Consider the following 20,721-nt stretch of genomic DNA (forward strand, 5'->3'; position numbering starts at 1 on the left):
AGTTTGGAAACATTACAATTTATGTTTTTGAAAGAAGTCTGTTCTGCTCAAGGCTGCATTTATTTCCTTAAAAATACAGTAAATCAGTCATATTGTGAAATCTTATTACAATTTAAAATAACCGTTTTCTATGAGAATATATTGTTATTCCTGTGATCAAAGCTGAATTTTCAGCATCATTAATCCAGTCTTCAGAGTCACATGATCCTTCAGAAATCATTCTAATATGATGACTTGATGCTCTAGAAAAAAAATCTGATTATTATCAATATCAGTGTTGAAAACAGTTGAGCTGTCTTATATATAATTTTTGTGATTATGGTTATGTTTTAAATGTGCCATTGTATTAACAGGTGGTTTGCGACTGATTATAAGTCTCTTCTTTTGCAAAATCAACCCAAAGATGCAGGATCTACTTAAATTCTGTCTCTTCACTGGAGACCCTCAGAAAACATCATACTGTAAATCCATGCACTCTCGATCTCAGGTTAAACACATACTCTGGGTCTTATATCATCTGCACACTGAATTACATAATGCTGTCAAGCAAATCCCAGTGCCTTAAAATTCTCTACAACAATTAAGATAATAAAGATTTATACATCCATATTTAAAAATGTGAATGTTGGCATCACAAACAATCCTAAAATCATCCTAATATAGCCAGTTATCTGATCTAAGATCTCAGCTGTGATGTTTTTAACCGTCCTTATCAAAGTGCAATTTTCTCCTGGAAAAGCTATTCTAAATTGCCTTTAAATTAGCTTCATCTAATCTCTCCTACTTTGCATCGCTTTAAATATATTTGCTTTAACAGCAAATGTCATGATGATGAAGTTTAAATGTGAAATACTAAAAGCTGCTCTTCACACGGTGCCCGTCAGGTTTAATGGCAGTGAATGGACAGCCTTTTAACTTTGCTGTTGTTGACTTTGGAGTGACGCGTGCAGAGAATAGAGGAGAAACCGGCACAAAAAGGCCATCCCACATCTAAAGGTGTCAGTGGGATAGCCGGCGTCCAAATGTCAACTACGTGAGGAACATCAGAACAGGGTGTAACTCGGGTACTAGTGCTCAGTGTTGGCAAGGGGAGTCACCCCCATCATGGAAGATTACACCTCGAAACTGTATAAACTACAGCATTCTGTGCCTACGACTTCATAACACCACTTTAGGCGCCTTTCCACTGCACTCGACAAACAACAGCCGTGGACCGGAAGTTTCAGATCCCATCTGAACTTTGGATGCATTGAAATTGTTAAACTTTATACATTGTAAACCCTAACGCTCAAAATAATTAACTGGTTTGAGTAGGACAAACTTAAATTAAACTAATTAGTTCAGTCAACTTTTATGAGTATTTAGCACTTTCTTTTTCTTTCAAGGTTACACAACTGATATATTTGAAGTAAACTGAACTGTTTCATTGTTTTGAGTTTTATGAAATTATTTATTTTAATTTAGACGAACTTAAGTTTAACTGAAACGGCTGGGTTGTCTATTTCCCAGCATGCTTTGCCGACTGTACTCGAAAGGGAGAGTAAATGCTAAAATTAAGTGTAATACAATGTTGTTGTTTTTGTGCAAGATTAATGTGAAGTGGGAGATTTAGTAGTGATTAATGTTTTGTTATGCTAATTTAGAAGAATTTCTGTTAATGTTGGTTTTAGGATAGTTACCATCATGGTGACGAGTGGTGCATAAGCTTGATTTGAGAGAAAATAAAACCTTTATATCGCTGCACTCATTCAGCAAGTGCTACTTTATAACATACTATTGTTAACATGTTAAGAAATTAGTATGTTAGCAAACTAGCTTGTTAAAGCTAGCTAAGTTTATACTAATAAAAGTGTTCACATTGAGATTACATGAAAAGTTTTAAGTTAAATGTATGAATTAGTGTACTCTAACATTTCAAGTTAAGAACAATTAAAATGTATAAGTACAAAATAAAAATCTGCCAGTTCTGTTTAACTTTGAATTTCTTAACTTAAAAAATTTGAGGTAACTGATTGCCTTACATTTTTTGAGTTTTGCCAACTTATTTGGGTTTACAGTGTATATTTATTTTTATTTATATACAGTGAGGAAAATAAGTATTTGAACACCCTGCTATTTTGCAAGTTCTCCCACTTGGAAATCATGGAGGGGTCTGAAATTGTCATCCAGAAATCACAATGTATGATTTTTTAACTATTTATTTGTATGATACAGCTGCAAATAAGTATTTGAACACCTGAGAAAATCAATGTTAATATTTGGTACAGTAGCCTTTGTTTGCAATTACAGAGGTCAAACGTTTCCTGTAGTTTTTCACCAGGTTTGCACACACTGCAGGAGGGATTTTGGCCCACTCCTCCACACAGATCTTCTCTAGATCAGTCAGGTTTCTGGGCTGTCGCTGAGAAACACGGAGTTTGAGCTCCCTCCAAAGATTCTCTATTGGGTTTAGGTCTGGAGACTGGCTAGGCCACGCCAGAACCTTGATATGCTTCTTACAGAGCCACTCCTTGGTTATCCTGGCTGTGTGCTTCGGGTCATTGTCATGCTGGAAGACCCAGCCTCGACCCATCTTCAATGCACTAACTGAGGGAAGGAGGTTGTTCCCCAAAATCTCGCAATACATGGCCCCGGTCATCCTCTCCTTAATACAGTGCAGTCGCCCTGTCCCATGTGCAGAAAAACACCCCCAAAGCATGATGCTACCACCCCCATGCTTCACAGTAGGGATGGTGTTCTTGGGATGGTACTCATCATTCTTCTTCCTCCAAACACGTTTAGTGGAATTATGACCAAAAAGTTCTATTTTGGTCTCATCTGACCACATGACTTTCTCCCATGACTCCTCTGGATCATCCAAATGGTCATTGGCAAACTTAAGACGGGCCTTGACATGTGCTGGTTTAAGCAGGGGAACCTTCCGTGCCATGCATGATTTCAAACCATGACGTCTTAGTGTATTACCAACAGTAACCTTGGAAACGGTGGTCCCAGCTCTTTTCAGGTCATTGACCAGCTCCTCCCGTGTAGTTCTGGGCTGATTTCTCACCTTTCTTAGGATCATTGAGACCCCACGAGGTGAGATCTTGCATGGAGCCCCAGTCCGAGGGAGATTGACAGTCATGTTTAGCTTCTTCCATTTTCTAATGATTGCTCCAACAGTGGACCTTTTTTCACCAAGCTGCTTGGCAATTTCCCCGTAGCCGTTTCCAGCCTTGTGGAGGTGTACAATTTTGTCTCTAGTGTCTTTGGACAGCTCTTTGGTCTTGGCCATGTTAGTAGTTGGATTCTTACTGATTGTATGGGGTGGACAGGTGTCTTTATGCAGCTAACGACCTCAAACAGGTGCATCTAATTTAGGATAATAAATGGAGTGGAGGTGGACATTTTAAAGGCAGACTAACAGGTCTTTGAGGGTCAGAATTCTAGCTGATAGACAGGTGTTCAAATACTTATTTGCAGCTGTATCATACAAATAAATGGTTAAAAAATCATATATTGTGATTTATGGATTTTTTTTTTTTTTAGATTATGTCTCTCACAGTGGACATGCACCTACGATGACAAATTCAGACCCCTCCATGATTTCCAAGTGGGAGAACTTGCAAAATAGCAGGGTGTTCAAATACTTATTTTCCTCACTGTATATAATGTATGTGACTGGCCAACCGGATGTGATGTATTCTAATCAAAACTATGAGCGCGAAGCTAGAATTACCAATATTATAACACTTTAACGTTATTCTGTAAACACTTTTTCTGCAAAAAGCTGTTAATGAACAATTATGGCAGAAATAATTATTTTATAATTGTTAAGTGAATATTTATGTTCATTAGCTTGTCAAAAACAAGCAGTTGCGCATGATATAATTAATTAATGTGTAGATGGTCTTGCAAATATGAACTTTACTGCTGAGGCATTAGGTTACAACGTAACGTGATCCAGTTTCCTCTGTGAACAGTTCTTTATCAGTCCTCTGATCTTTGCAGCGGCGGCTCGTCAGGGGAAGCTCAGCCGACACAAGATTTGGAGGTGGAAAATGGGAGAAGAACAATTTAATGTTTATAAAATTCCAAGTTATTCATTTAATGCATCAGATGGTTGTATTTCTTGTATGTAATATCACCATTGTAACACCATAAATTATTACCGCTGCTCTTTCCCATGAACAGATGTAATAACAACTAGTGATGCCAAATTCTGGGTCAAAACCTAAACTTCAGGATGGCCGAAAATATAAAATATGAATATGATATCCAGCAAAATGCTCATCTCTAGAGTTATTTTTTCCTAGCTAACTAATGAGTCTAAGGACACTGAATAACTTTCTTGAGGTAAATTTAACATTAAGTATAGCCTACAAGCTGTTTTATTGACGTCTTTCACCAGTTGAAACTCTGATTGATCGATTACACCAGACAGGATTCATTTCAGTAAGTTTTATCTTTCAACATTCCTCCTGGTGTTCATCCATGTTTATTTCATGCAGTAATTGAAGAAAAAATTGAGAGCCGTATCGGCAAGGCCAATTTATCGGCAGATATTTGGCTTTTTTTTATTAGCGGCATCAGCCAATAGGTTTTTCTGTTTAGCTAATACGTGATTGCTGCTGATCATGTCCAAATGTGGACATTTATTTTGACCAAGAACGCCGCCTTCTCTGTCTTTATTAGCTTACTGTCTTTGTTATACAGTTCTGTCTAACAAATTATTTGACAAAACCGTTAAACAATGTAAGTAAATGGTATATGAATGTATTATTGCTTTTGGCTTTTTTTATAATAGAAATGCTAACCTTCTTCATGAGCATTCAGCATATACCTATTTTATTATTTAAACAAGTCTTTTAATATTTATATTTAATAAACAGTTAATTCCAAGAAACGTGTCTACTTTGTGAGTGACATTCTTATAATTATTACGATTTTTCTACGATCATTATTATATTAAGTAAAGAACCTGTTCCATGAAGATATTTAGTAAATTTCCTACCGTAAATATATAAAACATTTATTTTTGTGAGTGAATGCAGCACAATCGCCAACATAAATGAACAACTTTAAAGGAGATTTTCTCAATGTTTAGATTTTTTTGCACCCTCAGATTCCAGATGTTCAATAGTTGTATCTCGACCAAATATTGTCCTATCATAACAAACCACACATCAATGGAAAGCTTATTTATTCAGCTTTCAGATGATGTATACATCTCAATTTCAAAAAAATTGACCCATGTGACTGGTTTTGTGGTCCAGGGTCACATATGTCCTCTCCCAACTTCTATTTTCAATCAGAAATATGTTATCATCATACGGTATATGATGTACATGGAGATCAGATCAAACACTAGTAACCACTCATGTCATACATTTATTTACAAATATTTCTCACCTCGTTTTGTAGTTCGTCGTCACTCCTTGTGGAGGCAAGCATCTCAAAAAGCGAGGTGGAGAGCTCTTCGACACTGGACGAGACCATATTTCCATCGTTCAGGTACTTCTCCACCTCTTGTCTCAGGATGGAGCTGTCTGCGTTTCTCTGCTCCAGTTCTTCCGCTGAATAAGCATCATCTCTCTCAGCTCCAGTCCTCCGCTCACCCACATGATGATTTAGGAAGCTGTGAAAGTCCACGGCCTGATCCATATCAGTCCCCTCTGACCAGGGCATAGTGTCGTGAGCATCCAGCGCATACGTGTCAAATGAGAAAGCAATGTTTCGTCCAAAGACAGACCCATGGTTCACCGTCTTGAGAGAACTCTGTGTTTGAATGAAAGCATCCACCTGAGATTCTCCAATCTGGGCCACTAAACGACCCACCGCTGCACAACACAACTCGGCAGGAGACGCCGGAAAAGGTCCAAACATCTGTTTTATGGCCCTGGTTTCCTCATGACCGATCTGGTCTTTGTTGTGGAATGTTTTAAACAAGAAGACTCCAGCACTTTCAATGGTGTCCTGCCCAAAATCCGCACCAACTGCAAACATGTAAAAGGAATACATTAATTTGATCATACACACAGAAACACATGCAAATGTTCTGAATTAACCTGCACTAAACACAGACAATAACCCTTATTTTTAACATAAGAGCAGACGTGGCCATTTGTGAATTGAAAGTGTCTGGCTTCTGGTCTCATCCGCTTCCAGTTATTTTTAGATGTACAAAACAAATTGTTAAGCTGCTTGATACTGCAAACTGCAATTTCTTACCAGCTTTTTGGAGTGGTGCTTGGCTAGCATAACTTGTGGCGGTTCCTGGGGTATTGCTAGGAGGTTGCTTTATCCATATTACAGAAACCTCTTAATGCTAAACTCCTATATTTATAATAACCATGCTGATTTCTGTTAGGATCGTGTGTAGGACAAAAGACAGCAAGTACCTGTAAAATACCTGTTCCCATGATAATGCATGCCAAAACAAGCACCACTAACACATTCCATTGCTGCGTCCGAAATAAAATAATATCCTACTACCGTATATAGTATACGAAATGCAGTACGCCAAGAGTAGTATGTCCGAATACACAGTGTTCGAAAAACAGTAAGCGAGAAGTCCCCAGATTCGAGACTCTGAAGTGTGCATTCGATGGACACTTTCCTATCCCAGGCCACGGGAGAGGATTTATGAATAGCAGTGAAGCGACGCAACTGACGCTAGTAGGTCACATGACAGTAACAACGTGTCGGATGTAGTACGTCTGAATTTCCACACCACTGCCCGTATTCATACTATATAGAACGTATTTTTTAATGGTTGCAAAGTAAATTGAAATTCAAACGCAGTACCGACTCAGACAGTGCGTGATTTCAGACACACAAGTCTTCTGAAGCCACATGCTAGCTTTGTGTGGAACAGACAAAAGAGATTAATTACATTTAAGCCAAAATGTAAACGGATCACAAAACTCACGGTTCGGATCATACTACGTTTTTTGAGTCACGGATCGGAACATTTTACAGTGGGGGGGTTAAGTTTCCAACATTACACACTTCTTTTTCTTCGGTTAATTGAGTGCATCTATTTTAATTGGAATTGTCTTCTCTTTTACAGTTACAAGAATCGGGATGTCTTGGTGAAGCGTGACGGAAGCCAGAGGAGGTGACAGAAAGACCAAAGTTCTTCAAGAAATTTCTATGGTACGTCACACTTACTTCTCAGAAGTGAGATTCAGGAAGAAAAGAGTTTCCATTGATTAGAGTGAACCTGTGGCCGATGAGAAGCCCTCCTCTTCACAGGGCTTTGTCTTATCTGATGACAAAAGACATTTGTTCCAACAGAAACCCAATCACACCGAAGTGAACCTTTTCCACAGTGACGTTTGAAAAGGGGGTTACGAATGCCATTCTGTCTGCTGTCCACTTCACCAAGCAAAGACATCAGAAACAGAGAGAACAAGATCCTGGTAGTTCACGACTAAACACAGTGGCAGAGAAAGACCATCCATGGTTATTTAACCACAGCAGAGTTACGAGGGACTTATCAAATTGAATTAAATTCATCAGGACAACTGAATGGCGTTGAGGTGAAGTGTGGCCATATAATCATGAATCATTAGATGCTAAGTGAGTTGCTGACATGTGGAGAATGATCCTGACCTTAAGGTGGTTCAGTAGCTCTACTATTAGTGCTGGATTTGATTAGTTCTTCATGGTATTAGGCAGAAAATGAACCACAGCAAAGTTGCTGCAAAAGAAAATCTACTTTGACAGACGGTTAACCTGAAGACATATGCTAAAATATCACTGAATTGAATATTGATATGGAGAGCTTCAGATGGTGCTTTTTACATAATCCTCTGAAGATATTTTGTTTGTTAACACTCAGCCATGCCACTATGCCACAAAATGTGACGAAATGGTGTCAAAATTATCACTTAATCAATGAGATGATTATCCCTCTAAATTAACTCCCTTTAAAAAAAAAAAAAATCTAATATTTTGTGATGTCTGAGTACAACAAAGGACTGTTGATGCCCATAGGCCCAGAAAAGTAAACATAAAAAAATTGATAAAGACTTCAGCATGCATAAATCAATGTTCAGGCTGTGAGCACAATGTCTATCAATACAATTACGTGTTTTAGAAGAAACTGGATGTTATTATCTGACCTGGAGCAAGAGGTTTATTCAAGATGATTATTTAAAAATAAAAATCAATGAAATGATTCTGTTATATAAGGGGAATTAGACAAAAATACATTCAAGCCAATTGCTGCCAATAGTGATTACTGAATCAAAGTGACATTTTCAATGTTATTTCATTAGATCTTCATTATATTTGATGTCCAGGACACATTTTAAAGTCAAAATAACCCAAAATATCTATAAACTTTCTTAGAAGTTAAATTATTAACTAATATAATATGCATGCAGAGCATCACACAGAATGTTGAAATTATAATAGAATTATTATTAAATTATAATTAATAATAATAATTAAAATACTGGTAACACTTTATTTTACAGTGTCCTTGTCACATGTAGTTTCTATAGTACTATAAATTATGCATAATTACATGCAACTAACCCTAAACCAAACCTAATCCTACCCTAACCCTATAGTACATGTAGTATTTTTTTTTTTTTATTTACCTTTATTTTACGATGAAGTCTCATTGAGATTAAAATATCTTTTACAAGAGAGACTTATAAATATTATGTAAATATTATATACCTGTAAATAACAGGAGCATTTCGAACACACAAAAGTAAATGCTAAAAGTGATGGCTGCCATTCCTCCACGACACGAGACCGTAGCTCTGCCCGGCGCTAACAGCTCGGGGTGAAAACAGCTGACGAGGTTTCTCAAGTTAGTGGTATTACCCCCTGCATATTTTATTTGTGCGTGACATGAGCGCACACACCGTGTCTTCTCCAGGTCGTGCTTACCAGGCTGTTTATAAAAGCCGAAATGTGCCCAGATGTAGGCTTTTAAAGCGGCAGTCCGTAACTTTTAAATAAATTTATTTGAGCATTACAAAATTACTTTTTTTTGAGCAGGTACATAACCAGCCAGTGTTCAACACTCTCTGCTTGCCGTAGCTCGACTCAAACCGGTAAGCTTGTAATAATGTTTTTAACTCCAGTGGTACTGGTGGAAGTGTTCATTGAATCGATTGAAAAATCTATTTTCCATGTCTAAAGACGTTTCCATTTTAAACGCCAAATATGGGCAAATCCACGGACAACTAACAGGCATTAGGACGAACGTAAAGAGGGCGCGCCGCGCTTGAGACGTGCACAAGTCAGCAATATTCCTGATGATTTACTGGAGTGCACAATGACAAACAGGAGTGCAACATTCTCGAAAAACAATAAGCAGAGTGGACTGCCATAACATCAATGAAACACATCACTGCAGGCTTCAACATGGCGGTGTTTACCATTAGAAATGTCAAACAAATTTCGCCTATGTAGGCGATTGTAGACCGTAGCCCGAATCTGTCTCTGTATGCATGAGACTGAATACCGGCAGAATTCACATTTTTGTAGTAAAAAGAGACACATTATGCAGAAGTATAATTTGCTGTTATGTGTGTGTGTCAGAGCCTGCAGTTGCTGTGTGACGCGCGTTCGCTGCGGGCGTATCATGACGAGCTGGATGCGCTCCGAGAGAAGACCGTTAAAATCAATTCCCTATTTTCGTTTTCGAAACTCGTGTTGGTTGGTCCGATCGATTGTGCAATCGATTTTCGAACGTAAAGTGACAGCCCTAGTAGCCAAATACCTACCGATTTGTTTGGCAGCTTGGAGGATGTTCTTCAGCTCGCGAGTGGCCGCTGGCTGATCTTTCTTCTCCAGATGTTGTGTGAAGAACTGAACAATCTTCTGCCATGTTAGACCGTCTCGGGCAAATATTTCCTGCCGTTTCAGGCGCTTGGTCTGCAAAAAGATTGACAAAGCTTAAATTCAAACAGTAAGGACATTTCAATGAACACCATTTATGTGTGTTCATTATAATGGTGATAGTCAACCAGGACAATATTCTGAATATTCATGATATATGTGCAATGACTGAGCTGGCTTTTTATTTTGCCATTAGGTGTCGTAAAGGCTGCATCATTTGATTAGTTCTGCAAGCACTTCTAACCAACTATGCAAGTGTTAATAAGACAGATGTAGTAATATATGCAGTAATACATCTCTGATGCATTTGCATCATACTCAAAAATGTTCACGGAAGCATTTTTCATGTATGATGTTTGATGTACACTAACATTTCAAAAGGTAAGATTTAAGATTCTTTAAGATCTTTTTGAAAGAAATCACCCAGGCTGCATTTATTAGATACAAAAAATAGCAGTATAACAGTAATACTGTGACATATTACTATAATTTTAAAACACTGTATTTTACTTCTTATAACTATTTTTTTTTTTTTTTTATCTAAAAAAAAGTCAGCAGCATTTAATAAAAATGTAAACCATTTATTTGGGGTAAATAAAAAAAATATATATTTGGGTAAATTTTATATTATTAGAATCCACAGTAACGCTCTGTTTAGTTCCTGTCTCTATGAAGCCCCTCCTTCTGAAAAGCACACTGTGCTCTGATTGGTTGGTTGGAGCAGTGTGTTGTGATTGGTCAAGCGCTACGAGTGTGTTTGGGAAATGTCCCGCCCCTTACCATAACCGCCAGTTTAACACACTACTAACCAACTCAACCAGAGGGCGGGCCCTTTATTCTGCGTATGAATTATTTAAATGAGGAACACTAGGGCGTTTACGTAACGCATTGTATTCTAATTTACAATCGGCCCATCCCTATGTGAGACTAGTGAATTAAAAATGTAATTAATTGAGGGCCTGAAACTCTGTAAAACATTAATGAAACGAGTTGTACTTCACACAGCTGAAGGGTACAGTAAAAGGGTTATTTGAATAAGCTCCTCAGTTTGTGATGTGTGCTCAATAGGTCATGTCACCGGGCCAGTGAGTAAATTAACACCACACCATTGTATCAGCACTTCAGCGGCCTCTCAAACTCAGCATTATGAGTGAGCGCTGGGAAAAACCTGCACCCTTTGCTCTCCGCCCAAACCCGGCAGCGCAACGATAAAGAAATCTGCATTTACAGACGAGGAAAAGAGGTTACACTGAACCAAGATGGAGCCTTCTGCTTCCGCAAAACCCCAATAAAAGCAAAGTCAAGAGAGAAAGAGAGATTAAAGAGAGACTGAGCAGTCAGAGCTCATATAATACACTATGAATCACACTCTCAAGGTCGGAGAAACGCGATTAAATGAAGTACAGACAGAGGACATCAGATTACAAAGAGAAAAAGCTGTTTTTAGCTATTAATTAGAGCGATATAAATCAGTAGGCTGATATTATCAGCATAAAACAGCACTTTGTAGATTTATCTGTGACCTGAAGTCCACTTTAATCCATATATTACGGCTAATCGATTGGTTAAATTTCCTAACTTTTGCTGATTATGTGCCCAGTCTTGGACATGACTACAGGTGATTGTTAAATAAAACACTTTAGACATTGCTTGGGCAGATAACATCGAAACGGCTAGTTCTCTAAGGCTTGCTGCCATGATGCTATGGTGTTGTAGGAAGGCACCAGGATATTATTATGCATTTTTAGGGTTGTGTGAATGGTTACCTAAGGGTCCAATCTTAAAAATGCCATATCCAAGTCTCTTCGGCCCTGTTTACACTTGGCATTAAAGGGTTAGTTCACCCAAAAATGAAAATTCTGTCAGTAATTACTCACCCTCATGTTGTTCCAACCGCGTAAGACCTTCGTTCATCTTCGGAACATAAATTAAGATATTTTTGATTAAATCTGAGAGCTGATCACTTCTCCATAGGCTGCTAGGTGACCAAAACTTGCTGGCCCAGAAAAGTTATTAAAGAGATCGTTAATATAGTCCAAGTGACTACAGTGGCTCAATCTTAAGTATATCAAGCGACGAAAATACTTTTTGTGCGCACAAACAAACAAAAATAACGACTTTATTCCACTATTCATTTCCTTCTCTCTGGGCCTCGTAGTGTTTTTGCGCTGCGCGTCTGTGTTGCACGTCATCACGCATCACACACATGACCAGCGTCGGCCAATAGTGAGCCTACGTGGTGACGTGTAACACAGACGCGCAGCGCAAAAACACTACGTGAACCAACTAGAGGCCCAGAGAGAAGGAAATGAATAGTGGAATAAAGTTGTTATTTTTGTTTGTTTTTGCGCACAAAAAGTATTTTCGTCGCTTGATATACTTAAGATTGAGCCACTGTAGTCACTTGGACTATATTAACGATCTCTTTAATAACTTTTCTGGGCCAGCAAGTTTGGGCCACCTAGCAGCCTATGGAGAAGTGATCAGCTCTCAGATTTCATCAAAAATATCTTAATTTATGTTCCGAAGATGAACGAAGGTCTTACGCGGTTGGAACAACATGAGGGTGAGTAATTACTGACAGAATTTTCATTTTTGGGTGAACTAACCCTTTAAGATTGGTTGATCCAGTAATAAGTGACAGCCCTGTTACACCACCATTTTATGATTGGATTTCAAGGGTAGCATATTTTACAGTATTTTGTTTTATTTTAGTGGAGTAGCTGTATTAAACATATTTCATATTTCTTTTGTCAGAAAGCTAACAAATCCCAAACCATTTTGGACCCCATTTATGCCTGTAAGAAAGCATACAAGAAAATCTAATGACAGACTATTTAGACCAAAGTATGGGTGGGCGGTGTGACCAAAAACATATTTCACTTTATTTTACATGTATTAAAAATTCCAACAAAGATACAAATTGCAAACAATTAAATACAATATAAGAAAGTTATACGTGAAATGAACTGCAGTGGGTAAACCACTTGTGTAGCAAATTAATGCATATTGCTTCTTAAATGAATATTAGTTCTCTTTTTCTTTTGTTGTTTGAAACATTAATAACAGTAGCAGGTTTTAGGCTGCTGTCACTTTAAGGAACAAATGCACCGATCCAATATAATGACATGCATCTAATCTTCTCCCAGCTGTTTACTGCAATGTCATGTGAGCGTAATCGCCATAGAGATAATAATCAAGAACAGTAATAATCAAAAAATAGACATAAAAATGCAAAATTAATGTGCACTGTAGTACAGTACGATACTAATAATCTAATGTAGTCATATCACACAACCCTACTGTTTTTACTGTGTGATGATCAAATAAAGGCAGCCGTGGTGAGCATTAAGAGACTTCTTTCATCAAAGTAAAAAACAATCTTACCATCCCCAAACGTTTCAGCAAAAGCACAAATAGAGTTAGATAGCAACGCTCAGGTTTAATACTTAGGGTTAGGGCCTTGTTCAAATCTCAAACCTTAAACTTCTCCAAGCAATAGTAATTGTACTAACCCTGCAATAGAAAACACCACTAACTAATTGTTTTACATTCTCTGAATGAGGGATATCAGCACCTACTATAAATATCATGAATTATTATGAATGATCAAGTCTTTAAAGGACTTCCCAGCACTTAAAACGCTAAAAATAAAAGCACTAAGAGCATGTACACTTATACCACTAGCCTATGCCTGAGACAGCTTTGACTGACACTGAAATTAATACAATTCATAACTATTAATAATAAACAATTATTAAACTAAGCATTAGAATTGCACTACTGTCAGATTTTTTTATTTTTTTAATCTATTTTTGCTTGATTTTTTTATTTATTTTATGGGTACATAATTCTAAAACATTAAACAAAAATGTATTACTCACACTAACTTACAAATTATGAATATATTTGCAAAAGTCTTAGGCACGTTAGTATTTTCACCCAAAAAAGAAAATGGTTTTAAGCCAGTTATTGATATCTTTTGCTTTACTGTGTCAGTATGAAATATCACATTTCCAAACATTTCTTTTGCCATTAATAATAATACAGGAATATTTTGGTATGCACAAGGAGTCTTTCAACAGCCGATATGATCCATACGGACATGTATGCTATAATCAATTAAAGAATGTAAAAAGTAGTAGTTTTGGCACTTAATTGTGATTGGATTTTTATTTACACATGCAAATGATCACTATATTGATGCACGCACACACACACACAGATAGTTGCTATCTATTCAACTTAAGTATAGCAAAATAAGTAAAAATGAAGCAAGGTTTGAGTTGGACTGATGTTGTCTTACCTTCAGATCATAAAGGTCTTGTGTTGAATCGTCCTGCTTGCTGACGGTGGAGAAGGAGCGCAGGGCTCCAGTGAGCCGAGGGGGAGCCATGGTCACGCCGCAGGACCTGTTCATGCGGGACAGATGATCAGTGTGAATACAGACAGGCCATTAATGTGTGTTTAATAGAGCCGACAGTAAAGATCAGGGCTGTCCTGGAGGGCCACTGTCCTGTAAAGTTTAGTTCCAACTCGCCTAAACATTCGCTAATTCTGCGTTCACGCCATGTCGTAATTCTCGTAGTCTAGAGATGACAACGCGTGACGTTATATCATGCCCTCGGACTGGGAATTATGCATTTGGATCAATGCCTAAATTAATCTGCAGGGGTCACGTGGTACAAGTCGAAGCTCTCCGAAAACTCCCATCTTACAAGCTGTAATAACGAGAACATGGTGTAAACGCACCTCGAGTAAGACCTTGAGTAGCTGGTCCAGGTGTGTTTAATTGGGGTGTTGGAGCTGAAGTCTGCAGGACCTTTGCTGTGTCTCTATTCTCATACTATTAGCCCTAAATAGTCGAAAACTAGAAATAGTGTGTCTCAAATTAATTTGTTGAAATGAGTATTGCAAAGTTTCCCGGGTGGTCTACTTTTACTTTAACCCGGTCAGAACCTGAAGTGCAGATCCGTGACACAGTGGGTGATTCTCAATACTCAAATTGATGTTTCCTCACTCCATCCCATGACAAAAACAGTACTTTTACAGCATAGCATTACGCTAATTGGGACGCAGCAAGCGGCCCTCCAGGAGCAGGACTGGACACCCCTGGGATACGTCATATGCATTCATTTCAATAAGGATGCATAACACCTGACACCAAATAACAACAGATGACTGAGAGGAAAAACCTAAAAAGGTGCTTTGAAATAGATGGCCAAAATCCGACTTATTCTGGTTTTTAATAATAATAACCAACAAGATTATCTATTCCACTAAAGTTTGAGAAACACAAAATGTCACAATGTCGTTTGTATAGCCTATCTAACTTATTGTTTTATCATTTAAAACCTTCTTTCATTTTTACAGTGAGTTATGTTTAAAACTTAACCAATCTTAACTGTGAAATGTCTTGCTTCAAAAGTGTTGAAGTGTCTGAATCCTCTTAATTTTAAACTTAATACTGAACGTGTTATGATGCTAATATATACATGATATTTTAACAAGCACATCCTTATAGGATGTCTTTGTTTATCTAGTGGTGAAAACACAGTGATTACAACAACTTCATTATGTTATTAACTCATTAAACACGACTTCACCACCCTTTCAGGGTCTATAACCTAAACAACGTGTTGTTTCGGTCAATCCAGACTTGAACAGAGCTGACAGCACATGATAAGTCATCCAACACAGCTAACGTCTCTTATTCGTGTTCACATCAGTGTATTTAAAAGCCTCGGCACGACAAAATCATTGTTAGGTGATATGAAAATGAATGTGACTGACCACTAATAGATTAATTTCTTCACAGCAGTGAAGAAGTTCAGGTGAAGTGGACTCTCTCGGATGGACCCGTCAAAACAGCGTCAACCCGGCGTAGATGAGGCACGTTTAGGGAGCAGTGCATTATGGGAAATGTAGTTTTGTAAGGTTACGACGCGCTTGCTTTCTACAGTCCAACATTAGTCAGTGGACTACAACATCCAATATACAGACAAATGCGGAAGTAGCAAGGCAGCAATAATCAATACTTGATAAACTGATGTCACAAGAAGATAATATTCATATCTAATCTGACTGTGATTAATAATAGACAAGATTTGTATTTGACAAAGTATATAAATATGTATTCAATCAGTAGCCTATTTGTACATGTTTTGTTGACCAGAATTTTTAAAAATGTTGAAAATATATATTTTTGTGGAAACCATAATACATTTTTTCAGGATACTTTGAGACATAGAAATTTGCTGCCTTTATATGCAATATAAACATGTTGCTACACTTTTGTTATTGATCAATTTAATGCATCCTTTATGAATAAATATTTTGAAAGGTAGTGTTTTAGTGGAGATAGACTTAGATTTGGGCTTAAATAATTATTAGCTAATCAAATGTTTGCCATTACTTTAATTTATGTGATTTATTACTATAGTTTAATTCAGTATATTATTGTTTTCCCTTGCTAATCAGAGTTGTGGCAGTATACAATGGTGCAAATATACCATGATACTAAATGATTACCATATTTATATTCCTGTTTTTACCAAGTGATACTGATAATGTTTAGCGCTCAAAATGATGTAAATGTGCAGGCAAATGTTCTGATATTTAGTGCTTGGTTTTCAGGGCACATATTCTGCAAGGCTTAAAAGGCTGGACTTCTGTCCTGACGAGACTTTAGTAATAGATGATGTCTAAAGGACTGTCACCATTATATTTTCACTATATTGCGCTCCATATTTCCCATGAATGCAGTGCTGAAATGCCCAAGGCAAGGCTGTTGAAAGAGGTTGATATCTCAGTAGACCTCCTCTGAATGGTGTCATTGTGGATACAGCAGTGCGTAACACTAACCTGATTTAAACAGCAGAGAGGTGCACCCTGACTTAACCATGGGCAAAGTCATTTACTGTGGTGTTAAATAAATCCCCGTGCAGATCTGTAGTAACACAGCCCAGCAGTTATTTAGCACTCAGAAAAAGCGATGACAGTCAAAGGTTATTCGCTTTTGTAGATGATCATCCACCCACAACTGTGCTATACGACACCTCAATTAATGACAATTTATTCCTCTTATTGTTCATCACTTGCTTGGCTTCTTGTTTCTGATGTGAATATATGTAGAGCATACGAGACAAGAACAAGCACAGCAATGTAGGAATTCAATTTGGTCAATTATACAGGTTAACAATCATTATATTTGACCACAGACTGCCACGACAAACAAATCACATTCACATATTTCAGAGATCTGTTTAACAACTGGGTTTAAATGAAATGCTGCAGATTCCACACAGGTACAACAGATGATTAAAGCAACAAACCATGATGGAAATTCCTTGAATTACTTTAGAGTGCTATGTAAATACCACAGTATATTAATATTTATGCAGATCCAACAAAAAATACAAGTTCAAGTCAAGATGCACTGAATCTGGCGAAACGCATGTAAGGTTTGTATAGTCTAGCAAAAAAAGAAAAGAAAACAATAACCTCGCTACTTAAAGAAATGTAGATAACAATTTATTTTACAGTATCCTTGTTGCATATATTACATGTACTTCCCATAACAGTAAATTATGCATGATTACATGCCACTAACCCTCAACCAAAACCTAATCCTACCCTAACCCTATAGTAAGTAGGCTACATGTTGTTAATTAATATTACTCAGTACTTAAATGTATAATTACACTGTAACAATGAGACCTTAAAATAAAGTGTAACCGAAATTGATATTAATAAAATGACTGCAACCCAAATGTGAGACATTCAAACTGACCTTTCAGATAATTACAACTTCCCCAACCTCTGGATCGCTATCAACACCTCTCTGTGTCTTTAGGAATTTCATGTGGTCCTTGTAGAAAGAAGGGGTTGAAGCAGAGCAAATGTCTTTGTTCATTTTTAAATATCTTTGATTATTTCCAATCCTACATCAGCATAGGATATGCTTTGCATGTGATGCTGGTTTGCTGGTCTCCTGCATTGGTGCACCAGATACACCAGCTCAGTTTTGCTTGAGAACAGCAAGACTATGCTGGTCCACTTGCTAAACCAGCATAAACCAGCCTGGAACAACATGTAATTCATGCTGGTGTGTGTGTTCATCAGCAGGGTGGTCAGTCACCCCAGTGAATTCAATCATTCATTCATCAGATACTTGCTAACTGCTCTATTCTTTCTGTGTAAGTTAGAAACGCTGTCTTTGGTTCTTCCCGCAGTGACCTTGACTGTTTATTACACGGCTCTGTGGAATACTTGATTCTGATTGGTCAATTGCTCCATCCAGCAGTAAGTTATTCCCAGATAACAACCTCTGAGAACGGAAACACAGGCTCATCCGGGTCACTAAAGTCAGAGAACAACCGGCTGGATGAACATTACATAAGTGTGACCGAAAATAAGCAAGTGAGCAAAATAAGCAAGCTGACATTCAGTACAACCTGTGTCTTTAATTTAGAATAGAAACAAATGTCATTTACGTCTTTTAGTTTGTCAAGAGATTTAAAGCACCGTTTTTGAAGAGTGCGCATGTGCGAATGTGCTCTACTATGTAAGAACGAGCCTATGATTGAATCTGGAAATAAAGCAAAATAACTGAGAAAAATGATAAATAGTCCTTAGATGCAATGTCTGTAATTTATAGCAAAACATCTAGCGTTAATTCCATCTCAAACAGATTCATTGAAATAAGTTTTTTTTTTAATAGATGCACAGATACAAAAAGAAAAAAAAAAATCACAGTACATATAGTATATAGATTGCTGTATACAAATAGAGGTTGAGAAAACACAATAAAAAAAAAATAAAAAAATACCCAGGGACATTGCAGATATTTTTATCAAAAAAACAAAAAAAAAAACAAAAAAAAAAAAACACACATTTAGAGAGGAATATATCAATCTGTCATAATGTTGCTGATTAAACATAAAAGTCTGTCATTCTTCTTGTTATTTCGTACATTCCTAAGTGACTGAAGAAGTGAATCAATCTCTAACTTAAAGCTTTTGAAGCAAGGCAGCTTTTTTTGCCATTTTTGTTTGTGAATAAAGAATTTTGCTTGTAAAATAAAAAAGTTAACCATGTATTCAAATGATTTATCCGAGTTCTCATAACCAATGATGATATCTTTGGCTGTGAGGGAATAAGGATTTTTTAATTTTTCAAAAAGAAAATTATTCAGACCATAGAGAAACAATTTGGTTTTTCCACATTCAACGAAAAGATGCAACAATGTTTCATCCACACTCTCACAAAAGGAACACTTGGGGCTTATATCTATATACTTAGCTATACTCGTGTTGGTAGGGTAAATCTTATGAAGAATCTTGAAATGTACCTCCTTTACCTTGTTTGTGATGCAGTACTTATAAGGTAAAAGCCATGCTTCCCTCCACTGGATAACATTAAGTAGAGATGCCCAGTAGAACTTGCCCCTCGGTGAAATTCTGTGTTTAAGTTCAAATATTTGACGGATATGTTTGTTGTCACATTTTTTATCAAGTATATTAATTCCATTAAGTAAAAGTTGTGTCAGACTACTGGTTGGTAAACCATAAGAGAGATGGCATTTAAATGTTTGTGTTAGTCCTTTAGGTATAGCCTTAATCAGTAAATTGAATTCCTTGAAGGGCACTGGGAAGCATTAGCGGGACAGAAAATGGTCATAAGTCAAAATTGAACCAGAACAGTCAAATAAGGAAATAATATTATGAATACCTTTTTCAAACCATCTAGGGTAAAATATAGATTTCTTATTAATTGTGATCAATCCATTATTCCAAATAATCATTTTATGAGGTGAAAAATTGTGGATGAAACAGAGTTTCCAGGCAAGCAAACATTGCTGATGAAAATTAGATAATACAACAGGCAGTCTATTTGGAGCAATTTGACACTTAAGCACAAAGGAAAGGCCTCCTATTTGGTTGAATATGTGATTAGGAATGAAGAACCATAGGGAGTTGCACATACTAATACATCTTTTAATCCAACTAATCGTAAATGTGTTAATGGTATCAGTGAAATCCAGAAAATCTAAACCACCATTCGCCCTACATCCTGTAAGCACTTCCTTTTTGAGCTTATGAGGTTTGTTTTTCCAAATAAAGTCTAGAAATATTTTGTTGATCTGTTTTATTGTTTTATCATTAATAAATAATGAAAGTGATGGGTAAACAAAATGAGAAATTCCATCAGCTTTAGATAACAAAATTCTGCCAAACATACTGAGGTCACGTTGTAACCATGAATTCAGAATACTTTTAGTTTTAATTATTTTCTCTGTAAAATTTAATTGTTGTCTATTTTTATAATCTTTAGTAATTTGAATACCCAAATATTTAACTGTATGTTTTACTGGTATATTGTTTATGTTGGTGTCACTACACTTTTTTAAGGGTAATAATTCACATTTGGCTACATTTAATCTCAGACCCGAGGCATTAGAAAATTGCTCAATAATATTTAGGCCACGAGCTAGTTGGTTTTTATCGTGCAAAAACAAGATAGTGTCGTCTGCCAATTGTGAGATTTTAATTTCCTTGTCAAAAATTGTTAATCCTTTTAAGTCAAGATCATGTTTTATACCCAAAGCTAGTAGTTCTGTTACCAATAAAAACAGGAAGGGTGAAATAGGACATCCTTGCCTTATGCCTCGTTCAATACTAAATCGTTGAGTTGTGTTATGATTAACTATAATAGAGCTATTAATATCTTTATAGAGCATCTCGACTATATTAATAAAGGGTAGGCCAAATCCAAATAGTTTAAGAGATTGAAACAAAAATGTATGTTCGATAGTATCGAAGGCCTTATAGAAGTCCAGAAATAATATGAGGGTTTCATTGAAATAAGTTATTA

The 20,721-nt window shown here is 36.8% G+C and overlaps 1 protein-coding gene across 1 annotated transcript in view; it reads right to left on the reverse strand.

Moving 5' to 3' along the window:
• Positions 1–15,751, reverse strand: part of ascc3 (activating signal cointegrator 1 complex subunit 3) — a 224,412-nt gene extending 208,661 nt beyond the window's left edge. Inside the window, exons 1-4 of the mRNA XM_084088603.1 lie at positions 15,640–15,751; positions 14,153–14,258; positions 9,732–9,882; positions 5,392–5,975 (exon numbers count right to left, since the gene is read on the reverse strand). Coding sequence (XP_083944729.1) covers positions 5,392–5,975; positions 9,732–9,882; positions 14,153–14,242 — 825 coding nt within the window. The 5' untranslated portion in view covers positions 14,243–14,258; positions 15,640–15,751. The remainder of the gene's footprint in view (positions 1–5,391; positions 5,976–9,731; positions 9,883–14,152; positions 14,259–15,639) is intronic.
• Between the last annotated feature and the right edge of the window lie 4,970 nt (positions 15,752–20,721).

The sequence above is a fragment of the Abramis brama genome (assembly GCF_963993115.1).
Source record: "Abramis brama genome assembly, chromosome: 17".
Taxonomy (NCBI): domain Eukaryota; kingdom Metazoa; phylum Chordata; class Actinopteri; order Cypriniformes; family Leuciscidae; genus Abramis; species Abramis brama.